The sequence below is a fragment of the Oryctolagus cuniculus genome, chromosome 3 (assembly GCF_051225735.1).
Source record: "Oryctolagus cuniculus isolate XC-2025 breed Fujian yellow rabbit chromosome 3, ASM5122573v1, whole genome shotgun sequence".
NCBI lineage: Eukaryota > Metazoa > Chordata > Mammalia > Lagomorpha > Leporidae > Oryctolagus > Oryctolagus cuniculus.
This window is the reverse complement of record NC_142869.1, coordinates 43,444,941-43,461,746: the sequence shown is the minus strand read 5'-3', so window position 1 is coordinate 43,461,746 and position 16,806 is coordinate 43,444,941. Positions and strand designations below refer to the sequence as shown.

General features: G+C 40.6%; 1 protein-coding gene and 1 pseudogene across 2 annotated transcripts in view; one reads left to right on the top strand and one right to left on the bottom strand.

Moving 5' to 3' along the window:
• GTF3C3 (general transcription factor IIIC subunit 3) overlaps positions 1-16,806 on the bottom strand; it is a 52,306-nt gene that overhangs the window by 30,933 nt on the left and 4,567 nt on the right. For both annotated transcript variants that reach the window (XM_002712362.6, XM_089330140.1), the window contains exons 3-10: positions 14,029-14,225; positions 13,241-13,364; positions 10,811-11,002; positions 10,182-10,347; positions 6,405-6,552; positions 5,822-5,894; positions 2,933-3,036; positions 482-653 (exon numbers count right to left, since the gene is read on the bottom strand). In XM_002712362.6, the coding sequence (XP_002712408.2) occupies positions 482-653; positions 2,933-3,036; positions 5,822-5,894; positions 6,405-6,552; positions 10,182-10,347; positions 10,811-11,002; positions 13,241-13,364; positions 14,029-14,225 (1,176 nt within the window). The remainder of the gene's footprint in view (positions 1-481; positions 654-2,932; positions 3,037-5,821; positions 5,895-6,404; positions 6,553-10,181; positions 10,348-10,810; positions 11,003-13,240; positions 13,365-14,028; positions 14,226-16,806) is intronic.
• On the top strand, positions 15,205-15,643 carry LOC108176907 (large ribosomal subunit protein eL36 pseudogene; annotated as a pseudogene).

Genomic DNA, 16,806 nt, shown 5'->3' with positions numbered 1-16,806 from the left:
AGCAGTAGCTTTATCCACTATGCCACAACGCCAGCCCAAGTTGTGTTTCCTAAGGTATTTTTCCACTATAAATGATTTATTCCAGATTATTGTAGACTTAAGCACACTGAACTAACATGATTAAAGTCGATCTTGAGCATTTATATATGTTAAATATTTTCTCAAAACATTAAATATAAACTTAAAAATTCTTCAAAAGATTTTACCCCAGGTCTGACAATGCATTACTGGAAACTAGAGCCTACTTCATTTAGAACATTATATGAATTATTCTTCCCAAGCATTAATGAGGGGGAAAAATCACTTAGAAGCATAGTAAAATAATTAAAATAAATAATTCAAAACATAACTGACTTAAAACAAAAAACTGTACTGCAACTAGAATTACTTTCACTAAGATATTAATATAATAATTATTATCATCTTAGAAAAATAAGTTCATATCTACTTACTTGGTTAAGTACAAGAAAAAAAGTATTACCTGCATGCCGAAGCCAAACTACTGCAAGGTTGTATCTTTCGGAGCAAACTAGTGCACTGAGGAGGGGAAGTGCAGAACTGTATTCACCAACATCCAGAAAGGCTTCAGCAACGTCTAAATAGAGGTCTCCCATATCCTCAGGATTCTGTTCCACCAGTGTTGTCAAGAGAGGCTAAACCCCAAATAAAAGCCTAAAGTCAAACATCATCACCAATGTGCACAGCTATAGATACCGTTTTTTAAACTTAACAGTTATATGAAACAAGTCAAAAAGCAAGGCTTAATGAAAACAGCTTTAGATGAGTATTTTTCTAGTTGTCTACCTCTTTTTTAAAAAGTCATATTCCATCATGAACATAGTCAACACATTTTGTGTTAAAAGGCAAACACTGCAGGAACTAAGACAATGCTACTCTGTTATACTCTTCCTCCAACAAGCCAAACATAATTGTACCTCTGTTTGCAGATGTTTTTGGAAAGCTATTCTCTGAAATCTCCATGGTTTAATTCCCACTTTTTTTTCCATCATAACTATTTTTATTACATTACAATAATTAGGAGTACAGTTTGTGACAAAAAATATTACAAATTTCATAACACTTCACAGCACATATTCTTATAAATATTTATAGGAATAAAGAAATGTAAGTATTTATTTCCTTTAAATATTTATAGGAATAAAGTTAATTTTAAGGGGCTGGTGCTGTGGCGTAGCATCATATGGCCGTTGGTTCAAGTCCCGGCTGCTCCACTTCCAATCCAGCTCTTTGTTATGGCTTGGGAAAGAAGAAGATGGCCCAAGTCCTTGGGACCCTGCAACCACATGGGAGGCCTGGAGAAAGCTCCTGGCTCCTGGCTTCCGATGGGAGCAGCTCCGGCCATTGCCGCCATTTGGGGAGTGAACCAGCAGATGGAAGACCTCTCTCTCTCTGCCTCTCCTCTCTCTATGTAACTCTTTCAGATAAATAAATAAATCTTTAAAAAAAGTTAATTTTAATTAAGAGTGGTTACTTTAAAACTTAATATTTTATATGACCAACATTCCTAGGTCAGCACAACCAAAGGATAGAAAACAACTGGATCACACACTGCATATGTCCCACAAAAAAAGCACAATGTACAAAATGTGCATGTTTCAGTTTTCACTATACAAAAACAGCTAAAATACATTCCAGATAAACATGTTACATGAAGAAGTAGTACTAGTAAGAAACTGACACTCAAAGGAAAAATGCAGAAGTATTTTCAATATGAAAACACAAGAGGCCGGCGCCGCGGCTCAATAGGCTAATCCTCCACCTAGAGGCGCCGGGTTCTAGTCCCGGTCGGAGCGCCGGATTCTGTCCCGGTTGCCCCTCTTCCAGGCCAGCTTTCTGCTGTGGCCAGGGAGTGCAGTGGAGAATGGCCCAAGTGCTTGGGCCCTGCACCCCATGGGAGACCAGGAGAAGCACCTGGCTCCTGCCTTCGGATCAGCGTGGTGCGCCGGCTGCAGTGCACCAGCTGTGGCGGCCACTGGAGGGTGAACCAACGGCAAAAGGAAGACCTTTCTCTCTGTCTCTCACTCTCACTATCCACTCCGTCTGTCAAAAGAGAGGAGAGGAGAGGGGAGGGGAGGGGAGGGGAGGGGAGGGGAGGGGAGGGGAGAGGAGGGGAGAGGAGGGGAGAGGAGAGGAGGGGAGAGGAGAGGAGAGGAGAAGAAGAAAACACAAGACAGTGGAACTGGAAACTTGGATAAACATCACATAACTCACTGAGCGCTGATGGATGTTTCTGCAGGTAATAACTTTTGTCTTTTCTAAGTCTATCTAAATTACTTATCATCATCCCAAACAGGCACCTCAAACTAGTAAACTAAAACACAAATCTTCATCTAGTTATGACTATACCTCAAAAACTAATGTGAATTAAGTCATTATTCAAATATCATCCTTTCTGGGAGGCCTTTTCTGATTTCCCTGTTGAAAACTGCAACCTTTCTTGCTTGGAGCAGTTTATCCACTGATCAATATCCTATGTATTTTATGTATTTATTTTATTATCTGTTTAATTCCATTAGCACCAAAGATCCATGCAACTAGGGATTTGTATTTTTACTCAATACCTTTTCCTAAGGTCAATGGAGCAGATACCTGATATATTTTCCATTCAATAAAATACTGACCCCAAAGCAGATATAAGAGAACAGCTATGAATTATTACCAATTGTCTGACAGCCCAATTTCACACTCTGATTCTAGATTGTTTTCGTTTTAAGAGAAAAATTATTACAAGCCCAATTCCAAAATCACTAGACTTTTTGAGACATTCATACAAAAATAATTCAATGCTTACTGTGAACTTCCAGGTTATTAAGAAATGTGAAAAGCTAGGGTCAAGTAATTTCTGTCATCTAAAGAAAATAGACTGGGTTTGATATGAAGTATCCCAAGTACAGACCTTAATGCTACTTACATTAAGTGGTTCAAGGATATTGAGATGTACAAGGCAGACCATCAACTTCACTGTGATATCTATTGGCACGCCATCAGGGATAGTGTAGATAATATTCTCACCAGCTGCAGAATAAACAAGAATCAGTTCCTATATGCAAGCACAAAACGTGGAACAGATGACATACACTGTGTCCCCTACATAAGATATCAATTACTTCATACAAGGCAAATGATTTTATGGCCAACTCTATTACTGGCTCTCAAACCCCCTTCAGTCTTCCTTCAGATGCAATATGTTTTGTGTTTTGCTAATACCTTAGGTACTTACAAAAACATACAAAAATCCTCAACCTGCTATCAAATCTACAGAGAACTAGCAAGACAAAAATGACCAGGATGTATAAATTCTGTTTTTCTTCTTGAATTCAAAAACCTCCTTTAAGTCCTTACAACAAGATGCTAAGAAAAGGATAATATTGTTTATTTCCAAAATCTTCATTATAGCAAAACCATTTATAACATTCTGGAAATTGGCCGGCGCTGCGGCTCACTAGGCTAATCCTCCGCCTTGCGGCGCCGGCACACCGGGTTCTAGTCCCGGTCAGGGCACCGGATTCTGTCCCGGCTGCCCCTCTTCCAGGCCAGCTCTCTGCTGTGGCCAGGGAGTGCAGTGGAGGATGGCCCAGGTACTTGGGCCCTGCACCCGCATGGGAGACCAGGATAAGTACCTGGCTCCTGCCATCGGATCAGCGCGGTGCGCTGGCCGCAGCGCACCGGCCGCAGTGGCCATTGGAGGGTGAACCAACGGCAAAGGAAGACCTTTCTCTCTGTCTCTCTCACTTTCCACTCTGCCTGTCAAAATAAAATAAAATAAAATAAAAATAACATTTTGGAAATTGGTTAAAGGAATTTCATACACATTTAAAATATCTTGTATTTTTTTTAAACCCAGTAAATTTCAAAAAAAAAATTTTTACATGTCTCTATTTCAGAAAAACTAAGTATAGGACAGCAGAGGTGTATCTTAAATGGTAAAGTAAAATTTAAAACTACTTGGGGCAAGAGTTGTGGCATAAGCAGGTAAAGCTGCTGACTGCAGTGCGGGATCCTACATCGGTGCCGGTTCGAGTCCCAGCTGCTCCACTTCCAATCCAGCTCCAAGGTAATGTGCCTGAGAAAGCAGTGGGAAAATGGTCCAAGTCCTTGGGACCCTGCACTCACACAGCAGATATGGAAGAAGCTCCTGGCTCCTGGGTCCTGGCTCTGGCCCAGCCCTGACTGTTGCAGCCATTTTGGGAGTGAACCAGTGGATGGAGGATCATGCTTACTCTTTCTTTCTGTCTCCTTCATCCCTCCCCCAAACCCTGTCTCTCCCTCTCTCCATAACAGTACCTTCCAATTAAATAATTTTTTTAAAAAAAATTTAATTATTTTTAAAATTAAACAACTTCATCTGTGTTAGAGAATTTGTCAAATTGTAGTACTGCTTAAAATCACCCATAGGACAAATTTAATTTAATTAAGAGAATGTTTTTAAAGATTGAGTTCCAACACAGTAACTGTTACTAGAAATTTTAGATTAACTATTCTGCTTTATGAGAAAGCAGAATTTTTTAAAATTTACTCACACTACTTCATAATAAGCTCCATGAAGCACCACGTCTGTCTGACAAAGCCAAATCCATAGCACATTTTTCTGTATATTGTAACCATGGCCACCTCTCTCAATACAGGCTCAACACAACGCACTCATTTCAATGACTTTACTAAAATGGGATTCTACCTATATTTTATATGGGTTCTAAACTCTAAACTCTTATCATTTTGGTTTTCTTTCTAGAAATACCATTTGTGTCCCCCCCAAATTCCTATGTTGAAACCTAATCCCCAAGGTGATGGTACTAAGAGGGGCGTTTGGGAGATGATCAGGTCACAAGGGCAGATTGCTCATGAATGGGATTCGTGCCCTAATAAAAGAGGCCTGAAGAAGCTGTAAGACAGCAGCAAGAAGGTGCCACCTATGAGAAAAGGGCCCTCCTCAGACACCAAGTCTGCTGCTGCCTTGATCTGGAAGTTCCCTACCTGAAGATCTGTCAGCAGTAAATGTCTGCTTCTGAACTACCCAATCTAAGGTATTTTATAGCAGCCCAAAAAAACTAAGAAAGGTAGTGTTGATAAAATATGTTTAACTTTCATCAAGGAAGATATGTTATAGTGCAAGAAATACTCTAAATCTCAGCATAACCATTAAAGATACATAGCAAAGGGACTAGCACTGTGGCTTAGTGGGTAAAGCTGCCACCTGCAGTGCCAGCATCCCATATGGGTGCCAGTTCAAGTCCCAGCTGCTCCACTTCTGATACAGCCTCCTGCAAGTGTGCCTGAAAAATGCATTGGAAGATGGACTAGTGCTTGCACCCAAGTGGGAGACCCGCAAGAAGCTCCTGGTTCCTAGCTTCAGCCTGGCCCAGTCCCAGCTGTTACAGCCATTTGGGGAGTGAACTAGCAGATGCAAGACTTCTCTCTCTCCTCTGCCTCTGCCTCTCTGTAACCTTTCAAATAAATGTTTTTTAAAAAAGATACATAGTAAACTATATTAAACAAAAGGACTGATTATATCTATAATTAGAACTTGAACCTTCTATTTCCTTAATATTTCCTGAAACAAAGGACAATGAAAAAGAGCCTAAGTTAATGAGAAATACCATGGTTAAATGGGCATACTGAGAAATAAAGGACTCAAATTTTTAAAAGATTACTTGCAAACCAATATTCACAAGAAAAAGATACAAAATCTTGAGGGAAAAATGCTTCTTGGGAATACTTGTTATGAGAAAACTATCAACTCGAAATACCACATTGTGAGAAAAAGATTATATACTCTTTATGATGCAAAAGAAACTACAACCTGTATTCTCTTCCAAGGTGCCATCTTCTGCAATTTTCTTTTCCAGCATTATTCCAGAAAAATCTGTAATTACCTAAAAGAATGGCAGGCAGAGAGGAATAAAGAAATATAATAGTTATGTATATAAAACATTTTCATAATGCAAAAATTTATACACAGCTAATTCAAATAATCCTTACAACCTAAAAATGGGCTATAAAATGGACAGTAAGTCTTTTTATAATAAGGAACCCTATGACATATTAGCATTTTTATATCATATTTAATAATGCTAACTAAACATATATAATTCTTCTCTAGCAAAGCAACCTACTTTACCCAACAGCTTGAGAACTGAGTTACAGGAATTGGTCTTGACTTTTGGGTCAAGCTACCCTGAAGTACAGACATACTTGGGACCAGGGATAATGGTGATACTGATATCACATAGCTACATTTTATATTTGATATGGAATTACTACACAATCTAGAAATCTACTGTCCCTATGAACTTTAAGCATGGAACTAATAACCAAAATGAGGAATAGTTTTTAAGAATTTCTAGAACACATTCAAAACCTAACAGAAATACAAGAACTCCTACCTCTAAAGCTTTGTCATATTGCTTATTAGAAATATAAAGTTCAGCTGCTATGTTAACATCTTCCATAGAGACTAGGCCTTGGTGTTTTGAGAACGCTTCTTCAATTACATTAATAGCTGAAATAACATCATTGGCTTCATAGTAACTCCTAAAAAGGTAAATGATAAAATGAATGCTTACTTCCAATCATAAAATTCATTTCCTTGCTTAAGTCCTCTAACAGTTAACTATGATTTTCATGAAAATATACACATATTTAAAATTTTTACCTATTATTTTCACTTCATTTGTAGGGCAGAGACAGAGAGAAATCTTCTATTTGCTGGTTCACTCCCTAAGTATCTGCAACAGCCTGGGCTTTTCCAGGCTGAAGCCAAGAGCCTGGAACCCAATCTGGGTCTCCCAGATCGGGGGCAGGGACCCAAGTACTTGAACCATCATCTGCTGCCTCCCAAGGTATGTATTAGCAGGAAGCTGGATCAGAAGCCAAGTAGCAAAAACTCAAGCCAGGCTCTGGTTTTGTGGGAATCCCAAGTACCAACTTAACTGCTGCACCAAATGCCCATCTCAAATTTTTAAATTTGGGAGAATAATTTCTTCAAAATCATACTCAGAGCTCATCTAAAAAATATGCAGTATCCGTATAACAATGTCATACTTAAAAAAAAAAAAAAAAAACTAATTTTCTTTACTTGAAAGGCAGAGGCAGAGTGATAGAGTGAGATCCCTGGCAAAAGCCTGGCAAAAGCCAGGGATTGTCCAGGCTGAATCCAGGAGCCAGGAACTTTGTCCATGACTCCCATATGGGGGGCAGGGGTCCAAGCATTTGGGCCATCATTTGCTGCTTTCCCAGATACGTTAGCAGGGAGCTGAACTAGAAGTGGAGCAGCTGGGACCTGAACATCCCACATACTCCCAGGACAGCTACTTACTTACTGGTACCCATGTCATCTCCTCTGCTTTCCCTTTTATCAAGAATGAATAATCATTATACATGAGGCCACCAAACAGCTAGATCCTATTCCCCTAATCTACTTAAGGATATCACTCAAGAAATTGTCTCTTATCTCAAAAATCTTCAATATGTCCCTCAATTTTGGATTATCCCACTTAACATACAAATACAATTTTCCTCAACCTAAAGAATTCTCTTACCTCTTCAACCCATTCCTCTGTTCTTGAAAAATCCTCAAGTTGCCTATTCTCCCACCCTATCTCCAATGCCTCGCCCAACCCCTTTCTCCCTTAAACTAACCCAAACAACTTTTCCCCTCAATGCCCTGCCAAAACTTCTGATCCCCAGGGTGCTAAGTTTCACTGTCAATTCTCAGTCCTTGTTTCATGCTCAGTATCTCACTTGGATGACCACACCATGCCACCTCACTGAAGCACTTTCTTCAACAAAATATGAGAACATCATGTTCTCTTAGTTCACTCCTTTTATGCCTTTGAGTATCCCTACTGTTTCTTCCTCTTCTCCCGGACTTCTAAACACTGGAGTATCTCTCAGGATTCAGTCCTCAGAATTCTTCCCTTTTATTTTTTCTCTTCCCCTCACTCCCATCCCCCATGCATGTGCACACAAGTGTATCTCCCTCCTCATATCCAATACTGCAGAAAATCTTCAGAGCTCAGCCTTCAAATTACAGAATGTGACTATTCACCACCTCCTGCTGTCTCTAGCAACTTCAGTATTTTCCCTTCCAAGCATCATTACAATAATTTCCTAAATGGTCTCCCTGCCTCCTCCCTTAGCATCCCTCATTCTATTCTTAAAGCAGCAGCAAGAATTGACACATGTAAATATAAATCCTATCATGTCACTCTTGTACTCAAAACCCTCTGATTGCTTCCAAACTCAGAGTAAAAGCCAACACCACACCCTTCTAACAGCCAGATAATCTGATCTGTTCCTCTGATACCTCTATGCCTTACCTTTAAGCTTCCCTGATGCTTCTTGAAAATATCTCACACCTACCATTTCCTTTGCCTACTTCCCTAGTTATCTGTTGCCTTCAACAGATTGACCACAACACAAGGAATTAAGTCATTTTCTCATCACCCTATTTTAAAATAATATACTTTATACCTAAATTCCTATCCCTTTTCTCTGCTTTATCGTTCTTCCTATCACTTTGCAAAATCTGACACACTGTATAGATTTAGTTGTTTAATGCCTGTTTGCCCCAATGTAATATATACTACACAAGAGTATACACAAGAGCAGGGGACTTAAAATTTCTTCAATACCTTATATCCCAGCTCCTTATAAAGCACCTAGTGCATAAGATGTACTCAATAAATACTTCTGAAAGGGAAAGTGGCGGGGGGGGGGGGAGCATTATCAATCAAAAGCTACAGTAACAGAATTCGATATAAAAAATACTTCTATGATAATGGCAAGGGTGGTCATTACCACTTTTACCCAACAAAAACATGTTAAACATAACACAATAGATACAAAACAAATTTACTGTCACAGACAACCTAACAGTTCATTAGTTAAAGGCTACTGGGCTAACTATTCACACATCCAGAAATTTAACTAAGAACACGGGACCGGCCGGCGCCGTGGCTCAATAGGCTAATCCTCCACCTTGCGGCGCCGGCACACCGGGTTCTAGTCCCGGTTGGGGCGCCGGATTCTGTCCCGGTTGCCCCTCTTCCAGGCCAGCTCTCTGCTATGGCCAGGGATGCAGTGGAGGATGGCCCAGGTGCTTGGGCCCTGCACCCCATGGGAGACCAGGAAAAGCACCTGGATCCTGGCTCCTGCCATCGGATCAGCACGGTGCGCCGGCTGCAGCGGCGGCCATTGGAGGGTGATCCAACGGCAAAGGAAGACCTTTCTCTCTGTCTCTCTCTCTCACTGTCCACTCTGCCTGTAAAAAAAAAAAAAAAAAAAAAAAAAAAAAAAAAAAAAAAAGAACACGGGACCTGGAAAGATCCTCAATGTTCATGTTATCATCAGGGATCTACTTGGGTTGCTCCACCTCAACAAATTTCATAAGAATGTTTCTAATATTCCTACATACTCTATCCTTAGGAAGGTAGAGGACAATTTTTCATAGCAAAGCATCAACCCAATAAAGGTCATAGAACTCTACAGTAAACCCTAATGTACCCACATCAAGACAGTTAGTCGTAAATGAAAATATTATATACTCTTAGAATTCAAAGTGTTCCACAATACATTACTTAGAAAATATGTTTCCTACTTTGTTTTGCCACACAGCATATCAGGGCAGTAAATACAGTAGAGCATACTTCACAATAAAGTACACAGCATGGTAACATAATGCCAACTGTAAGAGAAACTCTCTATTCTTATTCTGATACTAGCTCAAGATAAAATGACTAGAGAAAACACCAGATCACAAGCATTTCATTGGCATATCTGAAGGTACTGTTCATCTACCAACACAACTGAGTTTTCAGTTGAATAATAAATAACAAAAATATTTTTTAAAAATATTACAGACATAACAAAATTTCAACTAAATTGCAGAAACCAAGGGACCTAACCATCCTTCCATACATGACTTATTTTAAAGCTCTGAGCATTTGAAATGTAACTTTACATACAAAATTTCCTAAACAATCACAGTTTACTTGGAAAGAGAAAAGTACTTGAGGGGAACCACCTATATTCAGGCACAACATAGAATAAAAAACGCAAATACATTATTGAACCTCAATGAAAACTACAGACTATTTAAAATGCATGCTTCTATTTACAAGACAATAAGATCATCTGTTTATACTTCACTCAAAACTTACTTCGCCATATCTCTAGCCAACTGCATAAAACGTTCTCCATCTGATGGAGACAAAAGATTTAAAATACGCCTATAACCATCCATGGCCATTTTATGATCACCCATCTGTTCATAAAGGCTTGATCGCTCCCACAGGTAACGGACATTAGTAGGTTCATATTTAAGAGCTGAAAAGAAAGCAGTATAAATTATATACTTATCACAATGTGACCCAACATGTCAGAAACTTTAATAAACACTTTAATTCTCCAATGGAACCAAGGGAGTTATTCTGGAATAAATCTATTTTCACAGGAACTCTCATATAGGTTTGATCTCAAACCAGACAGAAACAATCTCCAATTCAATCTTCCTTTCATTACTCTAGCTTGAAATTAACCCATAAAGAACAGCCTAGATCCAACACTGATCTCAGTGGAAAACTGAAGGTACTGTTCATCTACCAACACAACTGAGTTTATCAGTTGAAAAGCTATAGATAAAGAAAAAACAGACTTCAATTACTTACCTCAGGCATAACAGGATATAAGGTACAAATATATTTTGGCAAGCATCACGTCCAAAGTAGCAAATACAATTATCAAAAAATCTATTATGTAACATCTAATCAAATAAGGAAAAACATCTTACCTTTTGTATAGCAAAAGCTAGCCTGCTTAATATTGTCTTGTTCCAGAGACATTTCCGCCAATCTAACCCATTCTTCTGTGTCACTGGGATTTAAGTGTGCAGCAATCAACTCAAACTGCAGTGATTTTTCCATGTCTCCTTGGTCTTCATATATCATGGCAAGAGTAGAGAATGGCTCATAAGCCAGAGGAGCTATAATGAATTTAAAAATTAAGTTACATTTGCTGAGGGAAGCAATTTGAGCTGATGTCAATCACATGGTTCAAACTGTGGATTTTTTTTTTTTTTTTTTTTTTTGACAGGTAGAGTTATAGACAGTGAGAGAGACAGAGAGAAAGGTCTTCCTTCCGTTGGTTCACTCCCCAAATGGCCACTACAGCTGGTGCTGCGCCAATCCAAAGCCAGGAGCCAGGTATTTCTTCCTGGTCTCCCATGCGGGTGCAGGGCCCTAAGCACTTGGGCCATCCTCCGCTGCCCTCCCGGGCCACAGCAGAGAGCTGGACTGGAAGAGAGGCAACCAGGACTAGAACCTGGCACCCATATAGGATGCTGGCACCGCAGGCGGAGGATTAACCAAGGGAGCCACAATGCCGGCCCCGAAAAACTCTACTTTCCACCACCTTTTCTTAAGAAAACCCCCCTTCACTATTGCTAAATATGGCTCGATAACTCCCAAATTTATCCCCCTCAGCATAAGCCACATCCATGCACTGACTCTTCTGGATCTGGCTCCCACATCATAAAGTAGGGGATGAATGAAGAGAAAACACCAAAGCAGCACATCTACTCAGGATGGCACAGTGAATGGTTAACCTTACTTTTCTGCAACTGTTTCTAAAACAAAATGCAAAGATTACAAAGGATTATGGCAGTGATCACTAGCAAAAATAAACAATAAAACTGAAATAAGGAACAGGTAATATTGGAAAGCAGGAAACAAATGAAATACCCTTAAGGAAGAGGGCTAATCTTAATTTCTGAAGGAATAATTAAAAAAAGTGACCTCGGCTGGCACCGCGGCTCACTAGGCTAATCCTCCACCTAGTGGCGCCGGCACACCGGGTTCTAGTCCTGGTCGGGGCGCCGGATTCTGTCCCGGTTGCCCCTCTTCCAGGCCAGCTCTCTGCTGTGGCCAGGGAGTACAGTGGAGGATGGCCCAAGTGCTTGGGCCCTGTACCCCATGGGAGACCAGGAAAAGTACCTGGCTCCTGCCATCGGATCAGCATGGTGCGCTAGCCGCAGCGCGACAGCCGCGGCAGCCACTGGAGGGTGAACCAACGGCAAAAGGGAAGACCTTTCTCTCTGTCTCTCTCTCTCGCTGTCCACTCTGCCTGTCAAAAAAAAAAAAAAAAATTGTTGTCTTCAACAGTGGTACAGTGGGTTAAGCTGCTATCTGTGGCACCAGCATCCCCTATAGATATATTTTTGAGTCCTGGCTGTTCCACTTCCAATGCAGCTCCCTGCAGATATGTCTGGGAAAGCAGCAAAAGACTGCCCATGTGCTTGGGTTCCTGGGCCACATGGAGGGCCACATGGGAGACCCGAATGGAATTCCAAGCTCCTGGCTTAGGTGTGGCCCAGCCCCATGGCAGGCATTTGGGGAGCAAACAAGTGGATGGAAGATCTTTCTAATTGCCTTTCAAATAAATAAGTCTTTTTAAAAAGTAAAAAGTATAAGGCCCCATTCTTTATAAAAAAAAAAAAAAGTATCTTTTCCCCAAAAATAGGTTAAAATCATCTAGCACTGCCTGAGTTAGAAAAATGCAAAAAAAAAAGGAACATCTTTCAAGTGGTTTTAACATAATGTATCTACCATATTTTAAAAAGACTAACACTGCAAAAGTCTAAATCCCTTAACAAAGCACCTCTTAAAACTTCAATAAATATTAATATTTCACTGAATCACACCCTGTAATTTTTATTTTCTTGGTAATAACTCCTATTCAATGTAAAAACCAGCAAATTACCATTAACACAATCACCTCCAAGCCTCTGAATATATTTTCCAAAGAGTACAGTGAAGTATACCTACTATTCTTTTACAAGTCAGACTGTTGGGGCCAGTGCTATGGCATAGTGGGTTAAGCTGCCGACTACAGTACCAGCATCCCATATGGGCACTAGTTCAACTCTTGGCTGCTCCACCTCCAGATTCAAAACTCCCCATTAATGCACCTGCTAAAGCAAAAGATGGTCCAAGTGCTTGGGCCCCTGCACTCACATGGAGGACCCAGATGAAGCTCCTGGCTTCATCCTAGCCCAGCCCTGGCTGTTGTAGTCATTTGGAGTATACCAGTGGATGGAAGGTTTCTCTCTGCCTGTGCCTCTCCCTCTTTGTAACTCTGCCTTTCAAATAAATAAATCTTAAAAAAAAAAAAAAAAGTCAGACTATTACACTGCTGTTACCACTGAACTCGCCACAGAAAATACCTTGTCTTATGATTTCCATGCACATCAATACTGCCTCCTCACGTTCTCCCCTAGCAAAACGAATATTGGCTTCACCCATGAGACCTCTCAGAGCTCTGGGAAGTTTACTCCGAGGCCTTTTTTCCTGCATAGAAGAAAACACATTTAGATTAAAACAGAATCTTAGATTTCAACTTCAGTCATATTAATAAATACAGAACATAAAGGACCTAAAAACTTCCTTTAAAACTTTTCAACCTTCTACACACAGAACTAGGAACTACATGGCTATAATTCTGACTTTAACAATGAAATCGACATTATGGGAAAAGTCTAAACCTCAACCACAGGAAAGAACAGAATTCTATGATACTTCCCAAAGAGCAGAACCTCAGAAAGTTAAAAAACAAAAAGTCCTACAGTAAAAATTTCAAAGCATAGTAAAATATATAAAGAAAGCAAAAACCAAAGTGGCAGGAATTACTAAACTACTAATTAGAATAAATTATCCTATAAAATGATTAATATGCCAGGTGACTACAATATAATCTAATAAAGATCCTTCTTTCTTTTTATCCATTCAAAATGAATTTAGTTTAAAAAAATCAAGTTTTAGCATGCACTTTTTAATTAACAAAATTATAGTACATTTTGACAAATGCAATAAAGGTTACATAAAAATTCTCTAAAAGGAAACATGACAGAACTCCCTTTTTTATAGTTCAAATTGCTTCCCAGCTGCAATTTAAAGATCTTTTATCCATTTTCCTTCATCCTATTGATAAACATGAAAATAAGTTACAACTTACTTTCATCATTTTCTTGGTTTCACGATTGAGAACCATCTCCAATACAAAGACATCGCCTGCAGTGGGTTGCTCAGGTGTTTCCTCTTCCTCTTCCTCTTCTTCCTCCTCCTCTTCTTCCTCCTCATCATCTTCATTTTCTCCAAGCATGGAAGCAAAGACCTTGTGAACTGACTTACTCACTCCATCTGATGTTTCCCCTAAGAAAAAACACAAGCAGGGAAGGGGTGGTGGGAAACACTTTTTTTTTTAAGAGTATAAATTTCTACCCCAGCCATATCCATTTTGAAAGTAATAGTAAATGAATACCCTCAAAAACAACACAAAGAAGAAAACTGTTACAAAGCCATATATTTTCTCTGTAAGAATGGCTTACTTAGGGCAAGCATTTGGTCTACAGCTGGGACACCTGCTTCCCCTTTTGGAGTGCTGGGGTTCAAATACTGGTTCTGCTCCTAATTCCAACTTCCTGCTAAAGCACACCCTTAGAAGCATTAGGTGTTGGCTCAAGTACTTAGGTCCTTGCAACCCGGGTGGGAGACCTGGACTGAGTTCCCAGCGCCCAGCCTTGGCCGATACAGGCATTTGAAGAGTGAATCAATGGATGGGAGCTTGCTTGCTTTCTCTGCCTCAAATAAAAAAAAAAAATTTAAATAATAGCTGAACCAGCCTCTAGGCCTCATTCTTATGTAAAAGCAAAATTAAGTGGAAAATCAGAAACACAAGCTGTTAATAATCAAAAAACAGAAAAGAAAACAAATAAAAGAATTCTTTTTTTTTTTTTTTTTTTTTTTTTTTTTTTTTTTTGACAGGGAGAGTGGACAGTGAGAGAGAGAGACAGAGAGAGAAAGGTCTTCCTTTGCCGCTGGTTCACCCTCCAATGGCCGCCGCTGCAGCCGGCGCACCGCGCTGATCCTGGCAGGAGCCAGGAGCCAGGAGCCAGGTGCTTTTCCTGGTCTCCCATGGGGTGCAGGGCCCAAGCACCTGGGCCATCCTCCACTGCACTCCCTGGCCATAGCAGAGAGCTGGCCTGGAAGAGGGGCAACCGGGACAGAATCCGGCGCCCCAACCGGGACTAGAACCCGGTGTGCCGGCGCCGCAAGGTGGAGGATTAGCCTATTGAGCCACGGCGCCGGCAAATAAAAGAATTCTATCCCGCCGCAGCAGCCATTAGAAAGTGGCAGTCATAGCTCTGCACTACCCCATGCTCGTGGTCCTCAACAAAGGCCACAAAGTGACTAAGAGCATGAGCACATCAAAGTATAGCCGCTGCCACTGGTGCCTCACCAAGTACACCAAGTTTGTGCAAGACATGATCCAGGAGGTATAAGGCTGTTCCATGGAGCTGCTCAGGTTGCCAAGGACAAAGGGCCCTCAACTTCATTAAGAAAAGGATAGGGACACATATCTGTACCAAGAGGAAGAGGAGGAGCTGAGCAGTGTCCCAGCCACTATGAGGAAAGCAAGCAGCTGCCAAGATGGACTGACGCCCTCCCCTTGCATGATAAAGCTTTCCAAGCTCTCCCCCAAACCCCAGTGCTCTCCTGTCTGGGCAGTGAGAGAGAACTGGGACATAAAGCAGTCAGTGATACTGGAAATGGCTTTTAATTGTAGTTAAATAGCTCATATGTACCCTCTCCCAACCCCTCAAATTATAAAATAAAACCCTAAGAACTAAACAGCTTAGTGTACAGAAACCACATACTATGGCACAGTGATTAAATGCATGAGGGATTGTCGTGGAAAATGCAGTTTATGAAACACATACACAGATTTCAAAACTGCTTGTGCCAAATAAACATCTTCTAATTCCATTTCTTCCATAAACATTTTGAAGTATCTTCACATATATGTACTCAAAAAGTACCCACCATCAGGCAGGTGTTTGGCAGCAGTTAAGTCACCACTTAGGAAACCTGTAGCCCATATCAGAGTGCCAGGCTTACACCTCATCCATTCCACTTCTGTTCTAGCTTCCTGCTAATTCACACCTTAAAAGGCAGGAAATGGGGGCCTGGTGCCGTGGCTCACTTGGTTAATCCTCTGCCTGCGGCACTGGCATCCCATATAGGCACAGGGTTCTAGTCCTGGTTGCTCCTCTTCCAGTCTAGCTCTCCGCTGTGGCCCGGGAGGGCAATGGAGGATGGCCCAAAGTGCCTGGGCCCTGCACCTGCATGGGAGACCAGGAGTAAGCACCTGGCTCCTGGCTTCAGATCGGCACAGCGGCCATTTGGGGGGTGAACCAACGGAAGGAAGACCTTTCTCTCTGTCTGTAACTCTACCTGTCAAATAAATAAATAAAAATCTTAAAAAAAAAAAAAAGGCAGGAAATGATGGCCCAAATACCTGGGTCCCTGCCACCCATGTGGGAGACCTGGACTGAGTTCCAAGCTCCTGGCTTTGGCCTAGCCCAGCCCTAACTGTTGTGAACAACTGGGGAGTAAACCAGCAAATGGAAAATCTTACACCCTCCCTCCATCTCTGCCTTTAAAAAATAAAACAAAAATTTCTTTAATGTCCAGCATATAGTAAAGGCTCATTGAATGCTATTAATATTACAATAGCATTATTACCTCAGGTACAAAATAACATTTCATTTTCATCTTAGGATACCACCACAATGTAATTTTTTAACATGTTCAAAATGATGACCTTTTATGATCAAGAACACATTAATTCAGAAGCCATTTTTTTCTTTAAACAAAGCAGACACATTTAACATATTTTAGAAATGCTCCAACAAAATAGTTCAAATTTTAAATATACACATATGAGAATATA